The sequence below is a fragment of the Leopardus geoffroyi genome, chromosome D4, assembly GCF_018350155.1.
Source record: "Leopardus geoffroyi isolate Oge1 chromosome D4, O.geoffroyi_Oge1_pat1.0, whole genome shotgun sequence".
NCBI classification, from domain to species: domain Eukaryota; kingdom Metazoa; phylum Chordata; class Mammalia; order Carnivora; family Felidae; genus Leopardus; species Leopardus geoffroyi.
The window spans coordinates 67233325-67258681 of record NC_059342.1 but is presented as its reverse complement, the minus strand read 5'-3'; the positions used below and the strand labels follow the sequence as shown (position 1 = coordinate 67258681).

General features: G+C 38.0%; 1 protein-coding gene across 3 annotated transcripts in view; it reads right to left on the bottom strand.

Moving 5' to 3' along the window:
- Nucleotides 1–20755, bottom strand: part of TMEM38B (transmembrane protein 38B) — a 52793-nt gene extending 32038 nt beyond the window's left edge. Inside the window, exons 1-3 of one of the 3 annotated variants that reach the window (XM_045467802.1) lie at nucleotides 20521–20635; nucleotides 9907–10054; nucleotides 7734–7890 (exon numbers count right to left, since the gene is read on the bottom strand). In XM_045467802.1, the coding sequence (XP_045323758.1) occupies nucleotides 7734–7890; nucleotides 9907–9916 (167 nt within the window). In that variant the 5' untranslated portion in view covers nucleotides 9917–10054; nucleotides 20521–20635. Of the gene's footprint in view, nucleotides 1–7733; nucleotides 7891–9906; nucleotides 10055–19949; nucleotides 20258–20520 lie in introns of those variants that run through there. The other 2 variants (XM_045467803.1, XM_045467801.1) reach the window with 2 other exon arrangements.
- Nucleotides 20756–25357: the final 4602 nt, after the last annotated feature.

The window sequence follows — 25357 nt, the reverse complement described above, 5'->3', positions numbered from 1 at the left end:
CCCACAAGACCTATATTGTTTGGCAGAAAGAAGAATGCAGTAGGTGGCAACTAATGGACCCAAGAACAAAACAACTCTAAAATAGTTCATGAGTATTCACTAAAAAGCACAACAGGCCCATCTGGAAACAACAACAGCTGAAACTGGGAGATATTCTGGCATTCTCCAATACCAGGTGACACAAAGGATCCATAGTAAGAAGGTCTGAAGGGGATGAAGCAATTTAGTCCCCGTGAACTTGCAAAACTGATCCACCCAAGCTTTCCCCCAGAATAAGCCCCATGTGAAGAAAACACTGGTGTGGAATCAAAACTGAGCAATACAGAGCAAAAGAAGAAAGAGAAGGTTCAGACCAAACTGGGGAAGGGGAAAAGACAGAAAATCTCAGAAAGCAGGTCCTCATCTTTTGAACACTATAAAAACAACAGAAGCAGGAGATCTATGAAGTCAGAAAATGTTTCCTGAATTCCACCTTATCCTAAAAGTTTAAGAAACCTAATTCAACATAAAATGCCCAATGGAAAAGTATCAAGGTCAAATCACACACAAGTTTATTATAAGAAAGAAAAGCAGAATAGACAATTGTCCCTATAGACAATGAAAGCACTCAGGAAAATGTGTCCACCAAACAGATCAAAACTGTAACCCACTATTTCAAAACAAGCTAAAGACATGAAGAAAACCGATACAACACATAAAAGAAAAACATCAGATTTAGAAAAAGTGAGAACTGAAGATATAATCCTTCAGGAAAAAAAATTTTTTTAAAGGAAAAGAAGGGGCGCCTGGGTGGTTCAGTCAGGCGTCCAACTTTGGCTCAGGGTCATGATCTCATAGTTTGCGAGTTTGAACCCCGTGTTGGGCTCTGTGCTAACAGCTCAGAGCCTGGAGCCTGCTTCAGATTCTGTGTGTGTCTCTCTCTCTGCCCCTCCCCTGCTCACACTCTGTCTCTCTCCCTCTCAAAAATAAATAAACATTAAAAAAAATTTTTTTTAAGGAAAAGAAATCACCTCATTAATGAAAACCAAACCAGAATGAAAACAAAGAGAAATAAATATAACACTACCTTCAAAGAAATAGAAAGGGAAAGGGAAAAACATTTTAAATTTAAAAAAAGATTTAAAAAGTCCACTGATTTAGAAAGACAAAGAGTCATATACCAATCATCGAAGTTCCTGAAGAAGAGTACAAGTTTGCCAATTAAAAAAAATGTGTACTTACTATAAAGAACATACCACACACCTAAAAACACTGACTCAGAATGACCCACACCAAGACTTATTTTATTTAAATTATTAGGCTTTAATGGAAAAAAAATCTTTTGGGCATCTAGAAAAAAAGAGTATATGACTTATAAGGGAAAGAAAATTAAATGATCATCAGACTTTATCACATCAATGCTTTATGACACAAGAAAATAGAGTAACACTTTAAAATCCTCAAAGATACATAGTATGATCCAATTATTTTATATCCAGTAATACCTACTTTCAAGTACAAAAGAGACAGACACCAACATACGAAATTCAGTGATGAATCTCCTAGAGAATCAACTTCAAACAACCAAAATTACTAGAGAGACACAGACATAAGGAATGTAAAAAGCATTAAACATACAATTAGCTGTAAAACTAAGACTGAGTGAAGAGTAAGAAGGGAAGAGTAATAGCATGTAATAATTATAACTATGACAATATAGAATAGTACATTTATTTTAAAAATAGGAATAGAGAAGTATATATGCAAAAATATATATATTTTCAGTAATCACATCACTGGTAGTATTAGTACCATTACGCCAAAGTTACTGTGTATTATGTGTATAATACAGAGTAGAATCAATGAGTAACACTGGAGTATTCTAATTCTATTATGTCTTGTGCCCTCAAGAAACAAAATTCTTAGTGTGGAAGAAAGGAGATATATATGTAACAGAGACAAGTTTAATAAAGGCTCTTGAATTTAAATTAGAAATATCAATATGAACTCGAGTAATTTTATCCTTATTTTTCTTAGCTCTGTCCACTGAGAAAGCTTAGAAACAGTAATCAATCCAATAACAATGACTATTTCTACCTCAAATTGTGGTCTTGAAATGCCATTTCTCACTAAGAGACACTAGAGCTCCTTAGAGAAATAAGTGATTCCAAAAGAAAAGTAGATCAATCAACCTAATATTAAGTAGCAAGGAGCTAATCAGTCTGATGAGCCAATGTGAAGAAGCTCCCACCAGCCAAAGATGAAATAATCTAAGCCTCAATAATGACAACTACAATTTATTGAAACCTATGAAATACATTTAAATCCATGAGTTCATAATTACCCAAAAAAACAAAAAGCAAAAAAAAAAACTAGTTACCTTTGGAGGATGACAGGGGACCAATTATCATGAAAACTGACAGATAAAGAATCAAGGATTTATCATGAATACTACAACTGAGTAACTAAATAACAGATTAGTGGGAAATATCTATTTATAATACTATTCCATCTAATCCACAAGAGGATAGAATTAGACTATTACCATTCTGCATTTCCCAATTACTTAAAATAGTCATTAAGTGTAAGAGGTCTAATGTCAACAGAAGTGAAAGCAAATCAAGTATTTTGGGTCTCTTATGATCTTGCCAAAGAGATCTAACCTAAATCAGATTTGTATTCTGGATCAATCTACCAATTTTCAGGAAACACAGAGAATACAGGAATATAATGATCTGTACCATCAGTATGCAATCAGCACATTCCAGACTTTAGAAAACTCTGCATGCCAAATGGCATGGTTCTTCAAGAAATAAATTATAAGGAAAAAAAAAGGAATGGAGAGGGAACCTATAAGACAAAAGTGACTTAAGAGACCTCAAATATTTTAATAGGCAAGACTAAATTATAGTGTCTATGGATGAAGATTTGGATGACAAAATTATAAAAATATACAAGGAAGTGATTACCATAAAAGTCAGGACAATGGTGTTCTATTGTAATGGTTATATAAGGTGGGAAAATCATTGTGATTAGAATATGGGACACACATAAGAGACTTCTAGAATGGACAGATAGCAAAGCCTTATTTCTTGACTTGGCTAGTGGTTTCAAGGTTATACTTTATAATAATTCATTAGGCCAAATATTTGTCTTTTGTGGTGTTGAAGTCAGACCCTGCCATTCACCAATTCTCTAAGCCTCAATTTCTTCGTATATAAAATTGGGATAATAAAAGATTTGAGGTTAACAAATAATTAAATATTATTCTATTAATTCACTATATAAAAATGCATTTCTTACTTTCCATTTCTAACACACCTTTTCATTTAATCCAAGAAAGCATACATTTATAGGCAAGTAATTTTTTTAAAGGTTTATATTTTTTTATTTTTATATTTTTTAAATTTTTTTAATGTTTTACTTATTTTTGAGAGAGATGGAGAGAGAGCAGGGGAGGGGCAGAGACAGGGAGACACAGAATCTGAAGCAGGCTCCAGGCTCCGAGCTGTCAGCACAGAGCTGGGACGAGGGACTTGAACTCACAAACCGTGAGATCATGACCTGAGCCAAACTCAGATACTTAACCAAGAGAGCCACCCAGGTGCCCATGGGACATAGATATATTTTTAATGACAGAATATTAAAGGAAAAGCATCTAAAGGGGGGGGGGGGCTTCACAGCATAAAGACCGAAGCCAGATGGCCCATGGAGAGAGAAGGATTTCAAGACTCGTGACTTCAAAATCTGTTGCCAGGTTAGTGGTTACTCCCTGCAAGAGCTATCAGAACGTGTAAATCCAGGAGTGGCGAGCCCGGCATCACCGGGATCAATACTCTCCTACAACTGTAATCAGACTCCCCACAAATGTCAAGGTTTATTTACTTTTGAGACAGCATGAGCAGGGGAGGAGCAGAAACAGATATAGACAGACTCAAAAGGAGGCTCCAGGCTCTGAGCTGTCAACACAGAGTCCGATGTGGGGCTTGAACTCACAAACTGTGAGATCATGACCTGAGCTGAAGTTGGACGCTCAACCAACTGAGCCACCCAGGCACCCCAGACAAGTAAGTTTATTTCATTTAAGGGATCAAAAAATCAAGATCTGTACTTCCTTGCTACTCAATTACAGAAATGCCTTATAATATAACAATACACAGCAGTCCATTTCTTTAGCAATATATTTACTGAACCAAGAAAAGTAATTATCATATAGTTTACAAAACAAAGTCTCTGCTCTGAGAAGCTATTATTTTAGTGGAATGAGACAGCCCAACATAAAAAGAAATAAACAGATAATATGTCAGATAATAATTAGTCTAAGGAGAAAAATAAAGAAGGATGATGTGGCTTAGTTAGTTAAGCATCTGACTTCTGCTCAGGTCATAACCTCATAGTTCGTGGATTCGAGCCTTACATTGGGCTCTGCACTGTGAGTGCAGAGTGTGCTTGGGATTCTCTCTCCCCCTCAAAATAAATAAATAATTTAGGAAGGAAGGAAGGAAGGAAGGGAGGGAGGGAGGAAGATGTGATAGTCAAGACAGAGGTGTTATTTCAGTCAGGGAAGCCTCTCTGAAAAAGAAAATATGAGCCTTCCAGGGAAACAGCATTACAAAGAGAAGACTGCAAGCACAAAGGCACTGAGGTAGAAAAACACCTTGTGTTCAAGAAATGGCATAACCAATGTGGCTAGAACAGACTGAACAGGAGGACTGTGGAAAAATTACATCAGAAAGAATGAAAGAGAAGATTATAGAGTTTTATGGACCGTGGTAGTTGTAGATGTTGTTCTTTTTTTTCCTTTGGTAGAGAGAAAGGGAGTGTGTGCAAGCAGGAAAAAGGGGCAGAGGGAGAGGGAAAGGGAGGGAAAGGGAGAGAAAGAGAGAGAATTTTAAGCAGACTCCATGCTTAGTGTAGTGCTTAACACAGGGCTCCATCCCATGACCCTGGGATCATGACCTGAGCCAAAATCAAAAGTGGAACGCTCAACAAACTGAGCCACCCAGGTCCCCCAGATTTTGTTCTTAATTGGATAAGAAACTACTGAGCATAAGAGTAATATGTTCTAACTTATTTTTAAATAATCATTTTGTCCATGCAAGAAAGAATGGTGGTTAGTACACAGGAGCAGAAGTGGAAGTGACAGTAAGAGTCAGATTCTGGATATCCTACTTTTTATATAGCTTTAACATCTTCACACATTAAAAAATTATAATAAATGCTATGCCAATATCTTTTTAAAATATTGTTATAGAAATAAAAGTCCTTGAGAAAGCCTTTTAAAACATATAGCAATATCCTCTAGGTCCATCCATGTTGTTGTAAATGACAATATCTCATTCTTTTTTACAGCTAATATTCCACTATATATATATGGCATATCTTCTTTATCCACCCATCTATGGATGGACACTTCAATTGCTTCCACATCTTGGCTATTATAAATAATGCTGCAATAAACATAAAAATGGATGTATCTTTTTGTTTTCTTTGGGTAAATATACCTGATAGTGGAATTGCTAGATCATACGGTAATTCTATTTTTAATTTTTTGAAGAACCTCCATACTGTTTTCCACAGTGGCTGCACCAATTTGCATTCCTACCAAAAGTGCATGAGGGTTCCTTTTTCTTCACATCCTTGCCAGCACTTGTTTCTTGTGTTTTTCATTTTAGACATTCTGACAGCACGAAGTGATATCTCATTATAGTTTTGATTTGCATTTCCCTGATAATTAGTGATGTTAAACATGGACCTAGATGGTATAAAGCTAAATAAAGAAGTCAGCCAAAGAAAGACAAATACATCATGGTTTCACTTATATGTGGAATTTAAGAAACAAAACAAAGGGGAAAAAAAAAAAAGAGAGATAAACAGGGTACCTGGGTGGCTCAGTCCGTTAAGCATCTGACTTCGGTTCAGGTCATGATCTCACAATTTGTGAGTTTGAGTCCCACATCAGGTGAGCTTGAGCCCCGCTTCAGGTGAGTACAAGCCCTACTTTGGGTGAGCCCCACTTCTTTCTTTCCCTCTCTCTCCCTCCCCCTCCACCCCTTGTGGGGCTCTCTCTCTGTCCCTTACTCACTTGCACTCTCTCTCTCTCTCTCAAAAAAAAAAGGAGAACAAAAACACTCTTTAATACAGAGAACTGCTGATTGCCAAATAGCAGGTGGGTAGGGAGATGGGTGAAATAGGCAAATGGGATTAAAAGTACACTTATCTTAATGAGCAATGAGTAATGTATAGAATTGTTGAAACATTATATTGTGCCCCTAAAATTAATATAACACGGTATGTTCACTGTACTTCAATTAAAAAAAAAAACACATAGAAGTGAAAGACTATACTTTAAGAGATGGTTGAACAAAATCTCTGAGATAGGGGCACCTGGCTGGCTCAGTTGGTAAAGCATGCAACTCCTCGATGTCAGGATCATGAGTTCGAGCCCCATGTTGGTGGTAGAGTTTACTTAAAAAAACAACAACAACAAAAAACCCAAATCTATGAGAACCAGTGGCTGTTAAATGTCAAGCCTCTAAAATCAAATTTCCTGGTTCTGATCCTAGCTCGATCACTTACTAAATATGTAAATTTTGGCAAAGTTTCTCTATGCCCTAGTTTTCTCACTTGTCAAATGCAAAAAATAATGGCTACCTTATAGGACCCTTATGATAAAATATGAATATAAAGAATTTAGCTGATATATAGTGAACATCAGTAAATATTAGCTATCACATTTATCATTCTACTCCTACTTGTTTCCACTGCCACAAGTTCCCACTATTACTTCTTCCCATTGCTACTACTGTTTTATTTTTTAATTTTTTTAATCTTTATTTTTGAGAGAGAGAGAGAGAGAGAGCGCACATGAAGGGGAGAGGCAGAGAGAGAGGGAGACACAATCTGAAGTAGGCTCCAGGCTCTGAGCGGTCAGCACAGAGCCCGATGCAAGGCTTGAACCCACAAACTGTCACATCATGACCTGAGTCAAAAGCAGATGCTTAAAGACTGAGTCACCCAGGCACCTCACTACTATTTATAATGTTCCCTTTTATCACTGATTACATATTCATTTGAAATTTATCAAAATAAAAGTGAACTTTTAAGTGTTCCTAATATTATATATTTGATATGGCTTTTAGTTAAAAGTATCGTTTTTGCTTCAGATATAGCAAAGCCCTCTGATTTGTATTATACTTCTTTTTAGCTTGATGAATCAATCTTCTTAAGGATAACTGAATTTGGATTTGCAAGAATCCAAAGCAAATCCTGCTAACATTTTTTTCTTCAGAACTAAATTAAAAACAAAGTTAGTGTTAAATCTCTTAAGACTCTGAAAAATTCAATAGGAGTAAGACAAGAACAATGATTATATATGAATCATAATCACTTGGAACTTCTTGCGTAGTTGGTCACATTCTTGATTTTATCCTATTGTACATCTATGTGTTTGAGTTAGTTAGATAAACTGTTTGGGGCCAAATATTTGATGCCCTTTCATATCTAAAAACCTTCCCCTAAAGATACATAAGACAATGGTAACAATACTTGCCTCTGGGAGAGGATAAAAGAGAAGGGTGAGAAAGAGACAAACTTTGTACTTAAAACCATTGGCTTTATTTGGGTTCCTTCCTTTGTACATGCATTAACTTTTCAAGAACATAAAATATTTTTTAAAGAAAAAAATGTCACTTACTAATAATTTACAGAACAAATTTTACAATGTCTCATAGTTCACCATAATGGCAGCTTACCAGATCGAAGATGCCAGTAATATATTAGTGTTGTTTGCAAGAAACCTCAACGGAGGCTCCGCAAGCAATACACAGGATAAAATTCCTCCACCAAAGCAATGGAGCATAGCAGTGAACCAGCTTGAAAGAGGATTCTTCCATGCCACTGCCACAGCTCCTGAAATGGTAAAGTAAAAATGCGGTCTGAGATAGTTGTATATTAAACAAACCCTGAGGTACCGGTGTCACTAAAGAAATAAACTTCTTAATTTCATAACTTTCAAAAACTATTACTCATGGGTATGACAATCACGATCATCATAAACTCTAAGCATTTTGTTATGACAGAGGTAATCTGAAGCACCTTTAAAATACTCTGTCCAGCTCCTACTACCAGTTTCCTAATCACACATTATTATAAACAATCTCCCTATCTACTCTTTCCTTTCATTCCCAGCCCTACTGTAGGTACTTCCAGTTCTATATCAAAGCAATATATTAAGAAAAAATTATCATCTTAAGCACTTTAGCAAATAAAAGCTGAAATAAATAATCTAAGCTTTTAACATGACTGGCGAGAAACAGAATAAAATAAACCTAGAGGTAAAAGGCTGATGAGGAACAGGTATACACATCATCTTAAAATGTCTCCTAACAAATAACTTATTAATTACAGAAGGAAATAATAACTTTAGAGTGGAGAAACCTTGCAGACATCACTGTAAACAAACAGTATAAGGTGACTCCCAAGATGATGCACTAAGAACACATCTTTGCTTCCACAGTATTTCTACAAAAATACATAACCTGAACTAATCCAATCAGACACACCCAAACTGAGGGCTCTTCTGGAAAAAATAAAAAAAAAAAAAACCAAAAAACTGGCCTATATTTTAACAATGTTGAAGTCAAGAAATACCAAAAATAAGGCTGATGAAATGCTCTACATTAAATAACATTAAAGAGACAACTAAATGCATGTGTATTCTAGATCACATCCTGGAATGGGAAAGAATATTTATAAATGAACTTTGGGATAACTAATGAAATCTAAATATGGGCTGTGCCTTACATAAATAATAGTGTCATAGCACTGTTAAACTTTCTGAAAGGTTTTTTTTTTTAATGTTTATTTATTTTTGAGAGATAGAGAGAGAGAAAGAGGGAGAGAGAGACAGGAGGGGCAGAGAGAGAGAGGGAGACATAGTATCTATAGCAGACTCCAGGCTTTGAGCTGTCAGCACAGAGTCCAACATGGAGCTCAAACCAATGAACAGTGAGATCATGAACTGAGCCGCAGTCGATGCTTAACCAACTGAGCCACCCAGGTGATCCAGCGCTGTTAAACTTTCTGACTTTCATAACTAAACTGTGGTTTTTAATATTAACACACTTAAGTAATTTGAAGTAACTGGGCAAGTGCTCCCAATTTACATTCAAGTGGTTTTGAGAAAACAATACATATAAATAAAAACATTCAGAGAGAGAGAGATGCTAAAGTGCAAACTTCTAGTTGTAAGATGAATAAGCTCTAGGGATCTAATGTATACCACAGCAACTATAGTTAATACTGCATTGTACACCTGAAACTTGTTAAGACAGTAGACCTTAAGTCACAACTAAAAAAAAAAAAAAAAAGTTTTTTAAGTTATTTAAATATTGTGAGATGATGGATGTACTAATTAACTTGACTGTGAAAATCATTTAACAATTCATATGCATATCAAACCATAAAATTGTACACTTTAAATATATACAGTTTTGTCAACTGTACCTCAATAAAGCTGGCAAAAATTAAATAAATGGAGCAAAATGTAAGTGGTTGGTGAATCTGGGTAAAGTGCTTTACATGCACTTATATGACAAAAAGAAAATCATATGTATATAAACAATACGTACAATAAAAAATAATTTACGGGGGGGAAACAGAAAACCATATATTTCTATTAGTACATATACATGCAACTAATACATAAAATAAGGTCTGCAAGAACATATAACCAAACTACTCACTGTTGTTATCTCTTAGGAAAAGGCCCATTTATGCAAAAACAAACAACAAAAACAAAACTACACAAATGTATATGTTGAGTTCAGTAGGGTAACATCATCATACTTGAATTAACATGGAAATCACCCATATGTGCTCAGGAAAAATAAAAGGAGGAAATAAAAGTCAATTAGTGCAACCCACCATTCCACATAACAAAATGTGCCCAGGAGTGCAAATGAGTTGGCAGATGGGCATTTTCTGTGCTGTACACATCCTGTCAAGTGAAGTGATGCCAAGGTTTTATGATATGCAACTGGTGATAACTCAAGAAATGGTGACCTGTTCCAATCTGGAAGAAAAATCAGTTATGAGAAATGTACTAAAAGGCAGGACATCAATCTTCAGTGTAGCAATTTCCTCTAAACCTAAGAATTTTCAAGAATTATTTTATTTTATTTTATTTTATTTTAATTTTTTTTTTCAACGTTTATTTATTTTTGGGACAGAGAGAGACAGAGCATGAACGGGGGAGGGGCAGAGAGAGAGGGAGACACAGAATCTGAAACAGGCTCCAGGCTCTGAGCCATCAGCCCAGAGCCTGATGCGGGGCTCGAACTCACGGACCGCGAGATCGTGACCTGGCTGAAGTCGGACGCTTAACCGACTGCGCCACCCAGGCGCCCCTCAAGAATTATTTTAATGCATGATCATGCTATCTTTACAGCCAAACCCCATGTCAGATGTAATACTACTATGTCTCTAATATGTATATATAATCTTCCTGGATATGTGTATCGGCACTAGTGCCCCACACAGTGGTAAGCGATTATAACATCGGTCAGTCAGCCTAATAAATGAGTATAATCTTATCATTTGGTCAGTGGTCACTAGCTTCCATACTGCTTCATCTTCACATTAAAAAGCAATATAGACTGCTTAAGAGTATGGACTCTAGAGTGTAATTGCTCAGGTATAAATCCTGGCACCAGCACTTAATCTTTGTGTGAACTCAACAAGTTGTTTTCCTACATCTTGAAAAAAAATACACACACACACACACACACACACACACACACACACATAAAAGAGGAAAAGAAATAAAGTAATCTACATCACAAGGTTGCTGTAAGGATCCACTAAGGATCAACTACAAGTGAGTACTTTTAAATCACTTAGAACGGGGGTCTGGCACACAGTAAGCAATAAGTATTAGCTTATCGCTATTACCACATAAGTAAAAATAAAAGCCAAATTACCCTTTCCTTTCTACTTTTCCCATTCCATCATATTACTATCTTGAGAGGTGACAACTTCCAGACTTCTTTTTTTCCTATGCTAATTTACACATACACACCACTTTCCCCCTTACTCTTAACTCTCTCCCAACCCTACTGTGTGTGTGTGTGTGTGTGTGTGTGTGTGTGTGTGTGTGTGTGTGTCCCTCTTTCTCTCACAGGCATACCCTGTGAGCTCTAGCAACACATTCTGGAAATGGGAGTTCTAACTGCAAGAAAGCTGTAACAAAGCTAAACAAGCCCATCATAGCACAATCACTATGAAGATCATATTCCAAGGTAATTAATTACTTCTGATAAACATACAATAAGGAATACTCACTGCTATCTGTCCTGTTTTCCTTATATTATTCTAATGAAGATTTAGCATTACCTACATGCATCTGATACCCCTCACTGGCTTAGCCAAATTCAAATATATTCAGGTTTTCCTTTGACCATTGCAACAATCCGAATCAAATGTACTAAATGCTTTCACACAAATGATTCATTCATGTAATATTCATTTCTGATTAAGTCTGTCAAAATAACTTTCCTGTTTCCTCAACTGTCACATTTTATTCTTTCCTCTTAAGACATATCACATTCTAGATTGTTTGTTAGCTCCATTATAAAGTTCTTACCTGTTAAAATTCTAAGAGACTTTAGTGCAGAGTAGGTACCCTATAAATGTTTATTGTATGACAGAAAAATGTATGTGAAACATTTCAAGAGTTCAAGTATTATGATTTTACTACCATTAATTTCCCTTTGTATTGTCACAAGTCAAAGAAGCAGCTGAAACACCAGTTTTGACGAGTTTCATGACCTCTTTGTAGGAACACTAAACCCTCTTGGCTTAAGTTTCAACTTTCATTAAATGAGAATAATTCATAACTTATAAGGATTTAAAATAAGAAAATATAGATCAAAACACGTATTTACTACCTAGTACATTGGCAGACACTTGCTGATTTATCTGCTGAATGGACTGATCACTACCAGCAGAGAAAGTAAGCAAAATGCAGCCTTTGGGCTGCTTTTATTCTCTGAGCCCAAGGTATAATTTTTTGAGTTCTTATTGAAAGGCTGAAAAGAAAATGACATACCACAGCCCTTAAAAAAGTACTTATATCCCTAAGAGACTTAAATCAGGAAAACTAAGATTTCATTAGAGCAAAACAGAAAGGAGAAGAACAGAATTGAAGGGTCTCCCTCAGATCAGTCTTTTTTGCCTAATTTTCAAAATTATGTCAATTAGAAAAATTTCTCTAATTCAAATAGCCCTTTAATTTTTTTAAATGTTTATTTATTTTTGACAGAGAGAGAGAGAGAGAGAGCAAGCGAGCATGAATGGGGGAGGGACAGAGAGAGAGGGAGATACTGAATCCGAAACAGGCTCCAGGCTCTGAGCTGTCAGCAGAGCCCAACAAGGGACTTGAACTCACAGACAGCGAGATCATGACCTGAGCCAAAGTCGGACATTCAACCAACTGAGCCACCCAGGCACCTCTCAAATAGCCGTTTCTATAAAGTTCTCTTGCGTACACACACTATGGACACACATTTTAAGTATGAGACAATCTTACAACAAATTTCTTTTTTTTTTTAATTTTTTAAATGTTTTTATTTTTGAGAAGGAAAGACAGAGCATGAACAGGGGAGGAACACAGAGAGAGAGACACAGAATCTGAAGCAGGCTCCAGGCTCTGAGCTGTCAGCACAGAGCCCAATGTGGGGCTCAAATCCACCAGCCATGAGATCTTGACCTGAGCCAAAGTCGGATGCTTAACTGACTGAGCCGCCCAGGCGCCCCTCTTATGACAAATTTCTTTAGGTGTTATGTTCCTTTGTATATGTTATTTCAGTACCAGAATTAGTTTATTGTAAAGTTAAACTGTGAAAATACAGAAGTTAACCAGAAACAGCTTGTGTATCTTTAGAACATAGAAGTAATTTTCGGTAGGAGAAAAATAATAGGATATCTTTCATTTCTTCTCAGTTAAAAAATTTTTTTAATGTTTATTATTGAGAGACAGAGACAGAGCACAAGCATGAGAGGAGTAGAGAGAAGAGGAGACACAGAATCTGAAGCAGGTTCCAGGCTCTGAGCTGTCAGCACAGAGCCCGATGCAGGGCTCAAACCCACAAACAGGGAGATTATGACCTGAGCCGAAGTTGGACACCAAATGACCGAGCCACCCAGGTGCCCCAGTTTCTTCTCAGTTTTAAAACAAAGATGTATTCTTTTAGCTAAGAAACAAGCTGTGTTAACTAGGATATGTTATTTTATTTTTAACATGTTGACACTGAAAGGACAAAAACATTTTCTGTCCTACCTTAAGATGTTTGTGATATGCTATCAATAGAATTATTTTCCCCAAAACTTAGCAAAATTTGTCACATTGAGACCTGACTCTAATTCAAAGTATATCAGTTTTGAAGCACTCATAATCACTTACGGGCTTTAAAATCAAAATACTTTTCATCATGAAATGAAAGCTAGAAAATAAAGGCGCCTGGGTAGCTCAGTCGGTTGAGTGTCCAAATTCAGCTCAGGTCAAGATCAGTGGTCTGTGAGTTTGAGCCCCGCGTAGGGCTCTGTGTTGACAGCTTGGAGCCTGGAGCCTACTTCTGATTCTGTGTCTCCCTCTCTCTCTGCCCCTCCCCTCTTGTGCTCTATCAAAAATAAATAAATATTTAAAAATTTTTTTAAAAAAGCTAGAAAATAAAGTCATGTTCTACTTTCAGTTTTGGATCAAGTTTGAATCATAGTGGGCGAAGTAAATCCATAGACTCACCTTGTAGTTCTTTAATGTATAACTATGACATAGCTGGCAACTGACACAATCCCCATATTAATCCTCTGATTCAGGAGTAAGGATCATTATGGTAGAAACATTCAAGTAGAAGCCCCTACAGTTTCTTCCCTTCATCAAGGTATTTAAAAAAAATTTTTTTTAACATTTATTATTGAGAGACCGAGAGAGACATAGCATAAGCATGGGAGGGGCAGAGAGGAGGAGACACAGAATCTGAAGCGGGCTCCAGGCTCTGAGCTGTCAGCACAGAGCCCAACTCGGGGCTCGAACTCATGGACTGCAAGATCATGACCTGAGTGGAAGTCAGACGCTTAACCAACTGAGCCACCCAGGCAGCCCATATTTTTTTTTTTTATTTTTATTTTTTAACACTTATTTATTTTTGAGACAGAGAGAGACAGAGCATGAACACGGGAGGGGCAGAGAGAGAGGGAGACACAGAATCGGAAACAGGCTCCAGGCTCTGAGCGGTCAGCACAGAGCCCGACGCGGGGCTCGAACCCACGGACCATGAGATCATGACCTGAGCCGAAGCCGGCCGCTTAACCGACTGAGCCACCCAGGTGCCCCTACATATTTTTAAAAAGCAGTTCTACAGAGGGGCGCCTGGGTGGCTCAGTCAGTTAAGAGTCCCGACTCTTGGTTTCTGCTCAGGTCATGATCTCATGGTTTATGAGTTCAAGCCCCACATCGGGCTCCACAGAGTCAGTGGGATTCTCTCTCACTCTCTCTCTCTCTCTGCCCCTCCCCTGCTTCTGCTCTCTCTCTCTCAAAATAAATAAATAAACTTAAAAAAAAAGGCAATACCACAAACATGGTTGCCATAATCAAAAACATCAAAGATGAAAACGTGGTGACAGCTATCACATCCCATTTAACTTGTCTATTTGGTCTATACATAAGCAGATGGATCTTGGAGAATGACTGTGGATTATCATAAGTGTAGACAGGTAGTGACTCCAGTTGCAACTGGTATTCAAGATGCAGTATTTTTACTGGAACAAATCAACATAATCCTTATAACCTGGTAAGCAAGTCCTTTTTCTCCATATTAATTTGCAAAGAATCCCAGAAACACTTTGCTTTTATCTGGCTAGGTAAACAGTATATTATCACAGTCTTGCCTTAGGTCTATGTCAACTCTCCTGCTCTCCAACAAAGTCCGGAAATTTTGATGATATTGAGAATCCACGTAACATCACACTGGCCCACTATACTGATGACATTATACAGACTGGATCTATGGGCAGGAAATAGCCAATAGTTTAAATATCTTAATATAACATATGCAAAACAAAAGGTAGGAAGTTAAACTCCATTGCTAGGATTCTGTACCAGTCAGAGTCCAGTCAGGAAAGAGAAAATACACAGTTATTTTAACAGAGAGAATTTACTATAAAGACATAATTATAAAATTGTTAACTAGATTGTTGAAAATGTAAAAAGTAAATACTATAGTATCACAGAGGTATCAACTAGAAAAAGTAGTTTACTGCTGCTGGGGAAACAAAGGATAAAAATTATTAAAACATAGAAGCTTGAACAAAGATCTCTTTAGAGCTAAAACTAAGACTCCTAAGAAGGGAACACCGCTCAGCTGGTGTTCTAGTCCAGCCTACTCACTGCACAGATAAAATACTGGGTTTTAAGTTCTTATCCCAAGCTACTGACAGAGTTTTAACACTGATCTCCTGATTTTATGAGCTCTTTCTACCACACCACACTCTGGCCTATAATTTATGTCAGGTCAATCAAATATTCTTTCACTTAAAAATTATTTAAAATATTTAAGTAAGACTCTCTAAACTAATAGAAGCAAATTATAAACTGTCATTTCTGAAACATGCTTTTTCCATCCCACACTGGGCAGAACATATTTTGGCTTTGTAAAGCATAACATAACAAAAAGGGCTTTTGGAGTATCATGAATGTTCTATTTTTATCTGGATGCTATTAAACAGATGTGTTCATTTTGGAAATTCATTGAGCTGTACATTTATGATTTTTGTACTTTTCTGTATGTTTTTATGTGTGGATTCATAAAGATAGCAAAACAAAGTTGCCACCTTTACAGAATCCTTAGAACTGAGAAATTCTTGATACATGAATACTTTCATCTCCCACAAATTAGAAGAAGGAACACTAATAAGCTTTATTCCTGGATTTAATTCCTGAAAGCAAAGGAAAACCTCACTGGTGATAAGGAAATGACAGAAATCATGGGAGAAAATAACCATGTCAAATGAAAGCTTATTAAGAAATTGCTAAATATTGAGAAACCAGAAACATTAAATGGACCTGCAAAAAGAGAGCACAGAATATTTGAGAACTTTGGAATTAGCTGAAGAACTAGCTCCATAATTTATTAACCTATGTGACTTAAATAAAGTTATTTTATTCCTGTAAGTGTATTCCTCATCTGTAAAATGAGTTCAATAATACCTACCTTAAAAGGATGTTTGAGGATTACAATCAAGATACTAAAATGCTTTTGCATGTATCTGAAATGGTATTATGATCGTATAGGAAGGTAGTGCAACCTTATGTGACACTATCAAAAAAAAAAATACGACGACGACAACAACACAGCTGAGTTCCTTTAGGGCTACAAGAGCATCTTTCATCTTGGTATCCTCAACATCTAAAATACTGCCTGATATGCAGTGGAGTTTCAGTGAATATTTACTTAACTGAACTCCCTGTGATTTGAGAGAGATGAGCAAAACAGCAGTAGGAGAATTAAGAGTAAAATCACAGATTTTGTGTGTAAAAATCAAGTACAAATAATTGTAGATTAAATTTTCACGAAGTCTTACAGAAAAGAATAACTGGGTATGAATGTACGATTGAAGAAATGTGTTTATTTTAATGAAGATTTAAATAAGAAAAGAGACCGAGAAGGCAGATTAAAAATATAAGAGAAGAAGGGCACCTGGGTGGCTCAGTCGGTTGAGTGTCCAACTTCGGCTCAGGTCATGATCTCAAGGCTTGTGAGTTCGAGCCCTGCCTCAGGGTCTGTGATGACAGCTCAGAGCCTGAAGCCTGCTTTGGATTCTGGATCTCCCATTCTCTCTGTCTCTCCCCCACTCACACTCTGTCTCTCTCAAAAATATATAAACGTTAAAAAAAATTTTTTTTAATGTAAGATAAGAGAAATAAAATTTCTGCTAAATGGTTTCTGACTAAGAGCCCTCACAGCACCATTTTCAAACTTCTAATAAAATACCCAGGAAAATGGAAAACAAACAAAATGTATCCTACTAGCGAAAACTTAAAACTATAGATAATCAGATACCAGGGTTTAGGAAGAACTAAAATTTAATTATTTGACAAACGGAGGTATATTAAGAAATTTTAAAAATCCAATTTACTAAATACCCTGATGTCTTTGCTTGAAGCACAAGTCACATGGAAAAGGAGAGGAAAACCATCAACCTTCCTTGGGTTTGAAGGCCTACAACCTGAACCAAACAAAAAAGGGATGCTATCCTTATCCACACCCCAGAAAGAAAAAGTTAATCCCCTTTACCCTCTTGTCTCCACTAGCATTTTAAAAGATCTAGGTGGAGACATAAAAGATGTAAATGGTAGGAAAGTGAGGAGTGAGGTATTAGCAGTGGTAGAGTACATCCCAAAAAGTCAAGAGTCTGAAGAAGTAACATGCTTGAGAAAATAAAGGTAAGAATACTGGTACTACATAGGTGAATTACAGTTTTATTGTACCATAGGTCTGAGTTCTAGAGAATCAGGCAATAAGGGATAAAAAAAGTTTCCAATTAAGTAAAAATTTATATGAAGTATTGGCAAATCAAAATCCCTCATGAATTAAAATAATACGTCAAACAAGTACAGTTTATTCCAAGAATGTAAGGATGATTCATTTTTTTAAGTTTTTATTTTTATTTATTTATTTTTAGTAATCTCTACACCCAAATGGGGCTTGAACTCACAACCCTGAGATCAAGTCGCACGCTCTTCTGAGTCAACCAGCCAGGCACCCCAATTCATCATTTAAAAAAATGTATTACAATTCAAATCAGAAAAACAATATGATCAGCTCAATAAGTGGAAATACAAATTGTCAATAAACTTGAGAAGCACAAACTCAGTAACCATGAGAGATGCAAATGAAAACTATTTTTCTGATCATCAGAATGACAACATATTTTAAAAAATGGTAATAGTGAATAATGTGGAAGATACAGGCAGTCTAACACACTTCTGGTAAATGCTTAAATAGAAGCACTCCTTTGTATGAATTCTATCATTTTTTACCTGTTTACAAGTACTGGTACTGGAATATAAAATATTTTGGGGGTGCCTGGGTGGTCCAACTCTTGATTTCAGCTCAGGTCATGGTCTCACCGGTTTGTGAGTTAGAGCCCTGTGTCGGGCTCTGTGCTGACAGTGCGGAGCCTGTTTGGGATCCTCCCTCTCCCTCTCTCTGCCCCTCCCCTATTCGCTCTGTCTCTCTCTCAAAAATAAAAATAAACTTTGGAGCAGGTGAATGGCTGAGGGAGAGCTGACCACAAACAAGCAAGAAGGAATCTGGGGTGGGTGATGAAACTGTATCTTGACAACGTTGGTAGGTACATATCTGTGCTTATCCAAAATCATAGAATTTCACATTTAAAAGCATAAGTATAATATACATAATTTAAACCTTTAAAAAGTCAGACTTGAGAGGCGCCTGGTTGGCTCAGTCAGTGAAGCGGCTGACTTTGGCTCAGGTCATGACCTCACAGTTTGTGGGTTCAAGCCCTGCATTGGGCTCTGTGCTGACACTTCAGAGCCTGGAGCCTATTTCGGATTCTGTGTCTCCCTGTCTCTGCCCCTCCCCCGCTCGCACTGTCTCTCTCAAAAATAAATAAACACTAAAAAAAAATTTTAATGGGGTGTCTGGGTGGCTCAGTCAGTTAAGCATCCAACTTCGGCTCAAGTCATGATCTTAAGGTTCGTGAGTTCGAGCCCCATGTCAGGCTCTGTGCTGACAGCTCAGAGCCTGAAGCCTGCTTCAGATTCTGTGTGTGTCTCTCTCTCTCTCTGCCCCTCCCCCCACCCCCTCCCCCACGCGGGCGCATGCAGACACACACAACACACTCTCTCTCTCTTTCAAAAATAAAAAAATTTTTAAGTAAGACTTGAAAAAAATTCTTCAAGACGTCAAAGAGCTTTTATTTATGTGAGTTACAGGTATCAATATTAGAAATTGTTAACTGAGAAAATTGTACAGTACTTATGTACTCATTTTAAAAATAATAAATGTACATGTTAACATAAATTATGTACTCTTTATAAAAAAATAACTGTTTTCCAAAGCAAAAAACATTTAGTGAGAAAAGTCACACTGTTTTATATGTTAGCAAATCCCTTTTAATGTCTGGCCTCAAATAGAAAACAGCTGGACTCTCATATCTGCTTCTGGATTCAATCTGCTAGAGTATCGCTGGTCTGGAAAACCCCACCGTCCGTACACTTGTGAGAAAAATAGTATAACAAAGACAAAGAACATCTGCGTGTTGTTATGAAAACGATTTTGATCTGGAAGTGTGAGGAACCCCAGGGTTCCTGGACCACACTTTGAGAAGGTGATTTAGCCTACACGAGAAAATTTCAACTCGTGGATATGACATAATAATATAATTCTTTTCAAATCAAGGAAACCGTTTCTTATGCAGGCTATCTATCCTGATTTAATGCAATATTCACCTTATCCAGGTCAAAACCTCTAAGGAACAATGATTCTGACTGAGCTACAAACATCAAGGCAAATGAGAAATATTTCAGAGACCAAACAGTTTTAAAAACCACACACAGACAACAGTAGTCCGTAGAAGGTACAGCATCACCTCAAGCCCTCACTCATGAACTCTACAGGACCAGGCAGCATGAGCAGGCAGAAAGGAGAAAAAGAAGATAAATGCCTGACCACAAAGAAAGAAGAGATCCATAAAACGAAAAGGCCGGTAGAATGGCTGCAAAAGTAAAGCAATATAGGAGCATCTCCTGAATGTAAAATACAAGAAAGGAAATACTGCTCCTTGATCGTATAGACTTCAAAAAAGACTCAAAATCCTGTATTAAGACAATACCCCCAGGCTACAGAGAGTGAAACTATGCGAAATGACTCTGGTACGAGGTCACTCACACGACGGAAAATGGGAATCCACTCTCTTCCAGCAATCACTTTGTCCAGCAAGATGACAGAGCGCTGCGTTAAGGGGAATACTGGTGTGCCTGCCCGAGGCTCTTTAAGTGTCGATACAACTTTCATGACTGCGGAAGTCCATTAACTACTGATTATCCCAAACGACCAAGTGCCACACGCTGTTTCAGGGAGCTCCGTCCCCAGGTGACTTTTAAATACCGTACTTTCCAAGGAGATGGCGGCACCGCCGAGAGACCGCGCACATCCTGGGCGGACGCAAGTAGTACCCGGGCTCCCAAATGCGGCAGCGGCTGCCCTGTCACCCGCCCCCGGCGCGGCGTTGCGGACCCTACGTCGCGCCTCCTACGTCGCGCATCCTTTGACGAGTACCGGGGTCACCACCCTTCCCGGCCTCAGTTTCCCCATCTGCGCTCGAGGGGTCAGGCGGATCGGCTCCCGCCTCCCCTCCAGCTCGGCTATAGGACTCTGGGACAGCGGCAGCTCGGCCGTTCAGCCGTCCTCTTCGCGAGAGGTACCCCGAGGGGGCCGGTCTGCGACTCCCCGCACTCACCCGGCTGACGCTTCAGCGCCATCACAGACACCAGGTAGTGAGCGATGTCAAAAAAGGGGAACATAGACGTGCGAGAAAAGGCAAGGGTCAGCTCATCCCACGGAGAGTCCATGACGACGACGGACCCCGGCAGCCTAAGCAAACCCGGCGACGCGTTCCTGCCGGGCGCGGCGAGGGGTAGGGGGAGGGGGCCGCCGCAGACGCGCGCCCTCCCGCGCGACCAGGAGGAGCCTGCGCGTGCGCCCTGGGACCCCGCGCCGACGCGCTTTGGGGCGGAGCCGCGTGTCCTGGGAGCCAGCGAGCAAGCGAGCGGGCGGGCGGGGCGTGCAGCTTCCCGGCTGTTCCTGCGGGGCAGGGCCTGGTTCTCCGAGTAGGGAAGGGTCTGGCTCCGTCTTGCTGGGGGGTGTGCCAGATCCAGCAGAATAGGCAGATGAATGTAACATACATAATGAATTAAAAAATACATGACTCATGTTAACATTTAGCACATTTATTCTTTTAAAGCGAAAACGTAAAGAACTATTTAAAAATTTTATAATTTTGGTAAATGTAACTCATGTAAAGTTTTGACTCTTGGGTCCTCAAGACATTTTTTTAAGTTCAATTTTTTAAGGGTTTAAGTTACATACATTTATTCACCCTTTTTAATACAAAGTTCTCTGATTTTTCATAAATATGTGCAGTCGGAAGGGGAGACGTTGAGAATCGGATTAATTTATCTAAATTGGTATTCACCTAACATTTCTCAAGCGACTATAATGTGCAAGTCACAACGTGATTTAGTGGAGATACAAAAAAGAATACAATAATATCCTGCCCTCAGTAAGCTTGTGTTTTCTCAAGAGAGATTTAAAAAACATTTTTTAAGGACACAATTTGTACAAAGCTGCTAGGTAGAACTATCGGTGCCACGCTAGGGCAGTTCTGAGAAGAGGACGACTATTTCAGGGAAGTGATAAGGTGTACTGATCTTTAAAGGCTAGAGGAAAGACGGACGGAGGTATTTTGGCGAGACTACAAAGTGAGAAATGAGAGTGGAAAAGAACTCCTTGAACAGCATACCATAAACTATGCGGTTTGGCTTCAGAGTCTAAGCTCTAGATCACCACATTATGCTCAGACAAATCAGAGCCAGAATCCAGTCTCTTAACTGTTAACACTAAACTGGATTTTTCCTTTTTGATGGAGGTGAGAGGTAATGTGCAATCAGCCAACACGTTTAGGAATAGATTGGTGAAAAAAGACTAGGGACAGGGAACACCAAAGGTAGTTTCGTCCAAGTAAAAGGTAGTAGAGGCTGAGGACAAGAGGAGAAGGGACCTAGATGGGAAAGATGCAGTAGAAGCAGAATAACCTGGATGTCAACTCACCTGTTCAAAGAAGGATATGGGGAGTGGGTGAGTAGGAGGATTATGGTTACATTCACAGAAATAGGAAACAAGAAAGAGGAGCAGGTTTGGGTAAGAAAAACACAAGTTTAGTTTGGCACATTTTTTTATTTGACGTGTCCAACAGATCATGCTGGCACCAGAAAATTAGAAATACATAATGAGCTGCTAGATAGGTGAGAGCCTCATGGGAGTGTGCACTACCAAGGGAGCCTTATATTGATTTTTTTTTAATCTGAATATTTATCTGCTCATTTTCATTCATTCAACAAATGTTTTTTGGGTATCTGCTATGCTACCAGGCATTTTGCTGGATGTTAGAAGCCCCTTCCTAAACATTAAGTGTTCAAAAGGCGGGAAAACTATAATAAATCTCTACATTTCATTACTTATCAAGAAAGAACAGACTTGCTAAAATACTTTTCATATGTAGTTTTCTAAGTAAGTACTTTCCATAGAGAAAGTTTTTTTAGATCTCTAGCAAAACCAAAGAAAAACAAGCAATACCTGTGATTATTTATACTTTCATGTTTCAGCTGATTCTTCCCATACTTTTTATATATTCCTTTATATTTGGAATTATAGTGTTAAGAATTTAGGGGAAGAACCTGGATATTATTTCCCAAAAGTTTTTACATTTCAACAGTCTTAAATTTCACAAAATACGTGTTTTGTCCGTGGGCTTAAAAAAATAGTACATATGAAGTAATCTTTATAACATCTCCATAGTGTATGCCACTATCATTCTGAGGTATAATTAAATCAATTATTAATACCAATAGAACAACATAAAAAGCATCAGAGATTTCGGGCACCTGGGTGGCTCAGTTGGTTAAGCGTCCAACTTCGGCTCAGGTCATGATCTCAGTCTGTGGGTTCAAGCCCAGCATCGGGCTCTGTGCTGACAGCTCAGTGCCTGGAGCCTGCTTCACATTCTGTGTCTCCCTCTCTCTCTGCCCCTCCCCTGCTCACACCCTCTCAACAATAAATAAATGTTAAAAAAAAAAAAATCAGAGATTTTTTTTAAAGAAGATAAATCAAACATTTTACTTACCCTAAACAGACTAATTCCAGCAGAAAGAAAGAAATCATCTCACACTCTACCAGTAATCTGAAACTTGTTTCATTTCAAAACTGTAAGAATAAGCTGGGTCTCCATCTGCCTAGACTGTAAAGAAAAAAAAAAATTAATCTAAGGGAAATGAAATTATAATCTTATCAAAAGATAAGTTCTATCCAAATTTTAAATATTCTCACTGTATTGGCTTGTGGTCAGTGCTTCAGTTACTTAGTCTAATGAAATAATACAGAATAGAAGGAAATGGGCAATGAAAGGAGAAAAGGCTTTGAGTTGGTAACAGGGAAAGGCAATATTGGGGGAAATTATATGTGAAAATTAAAACTTTTGCTGATTTTTGGAAGCAGTTTACAAAGTTATATAATCATTGCAGATAAAATGAATCTGTGTTGTAAGATATTGCTTATCTATTAGAAAGTAAGGCTAGTCTAATTGTGTGAACATCTGGAAGAGTTTTGACTAAACCCATTTGAAACGTTTGAGTTAAAAAACATGTGAAACTAATTTTTAAAAAGCATGTTTCTCAGCAGCAATACTATTGACATTTGGGGCTGAACAATTCTTTGTTGTGGGGACTGTCTTATTTATGCCTTATAGGATGTTGAACAGCAATCCTGGCCTCTACCTACTAGATGTCAGTAATACACACACACACACACACACACACACACACACACACACACACACAATTGTGTGTGATAACCAAAAATGTTTCCAGACATTGCCAAGTGTCCCAGTGCAAGGCTGGGGTCAAAATGCCCCTCATTCAGAATGACTGTTATATATAAATAAATTTTTTGCAGTCTGTGTCTCTATTTGTACAAACATGATGGTCATGCCACTAATATTAATCATCAAGTTTAATTCTAGAACAACTCACATAAACCTTCTTAGTCTGGGCTTGCTCACTCATCCCCCCCTCAGGTCAAATTGGCAAAATTCCAAAATGTAATCCTAGCTATTCCTTCTCTGCAGTACTGCTTTCTATCCACTGAGTGGCATGCCTTTCACTTTGGGAAATCCCTAACAATAACTTTTTAAAGAACCATAGAGTCCATACTTAGGAGGTTTCAGGGGCTAATTACAATTCTAAACTTTGGTACTCCAGTTACATATTGTCATTCTAAAGTTATTTGATAATTGGGGCACCTGGGTGGCCCAGTCGCTTAAGCGTTCAGCTTCTGCTCAAGTCATGAGTTCAAGCCCTGCGTCAGGCTCTGTGCTGACAGCTCAGAGCCTGGAGCCTGCTTCAGATTCTTTGTCTCCCTCTCTCTGCTCCTTGCCTGCTCATGCTCTGTCTCTCTCTCAAAAATAAATAAACATTAAAAAAATTGAAAGTTATTTGATAGATATTGGATAACTATGCCATATCAAATTATAGTGTATTAATGTATGACATTTACTACAAAATATGTTTAATTTGAATTCAACTTTTTTAATATCCAGTATTACCTTGGAGAATTAATGACAAAGCATCAATTGCCCTCAAAATACCCTAAATTCAATTCAGTCAGTTCAGCAAGATGCTGGTGCATGAGATTTAAGTGCTAAACCAATTCAAGTATACACTCAATTTTTAGACTCAGTGTGTATCTAATAATAGTACCTTTGATATGGTGACTTGTAAAATATGATCTGCTTCACCTATTTCTTGCACTGAATTCTCTTCTGTTAATATTACTTATCCCTTTAATATAAACTGTCAAACTAAAAATGTTCTTCATGTGTAACAAATGCAAATTTACCTAATTAAAAGTCTGATGTTGTTAAAAGGAATATCTCTAGTATCCATCAGTGTAAGGAATGCCAAAAAGGGAGTTACTCACCAGTGCACAGCTATCAGGTATCTGTGGTTACCAATGCCCAAGGTTACAACTCATCTCTGTTCAAGATTAACAGCTACCAGGGCACCTAGGTGGCTCAGTCAGTTAAGCGTTTGACTCTTGACTTTGGCTCAGATCATGATCTCACGGTTCGTGGAATCGAAGCCCTGAGTTGGGCTCTATGCTGACAGCAGGTATCCTGCTTGGGATTTTCTCTCTCTCTCTCTCTCTCTCTCTCTCTCTCTCTCTCTCTCTTTCTCTGCCCCTCCCATGCACACTCTCAAAATAAATAAATAAATAAAAAGAAAAAGATGAACAGGTACCAGGGCTCCTGGGTGGCTCAGTAGGCTAACCGTCCAACTCTTGATTTTGGCTCAGAGTGTGACCTCAAGGCATGGGATTGAGCCTGGTGAGGCTTCCTGCTGGCAGAGAGGCCTGTTTAAGATTATCTCTCTCCATCTCCCTCTGCCCCTCCCCTCCCTTCTCTCTCTCTCTCTCTCAAAAAAAAAAAAAAAAAAAAAAAAGAAGGATTAACAGGTACCATTAAA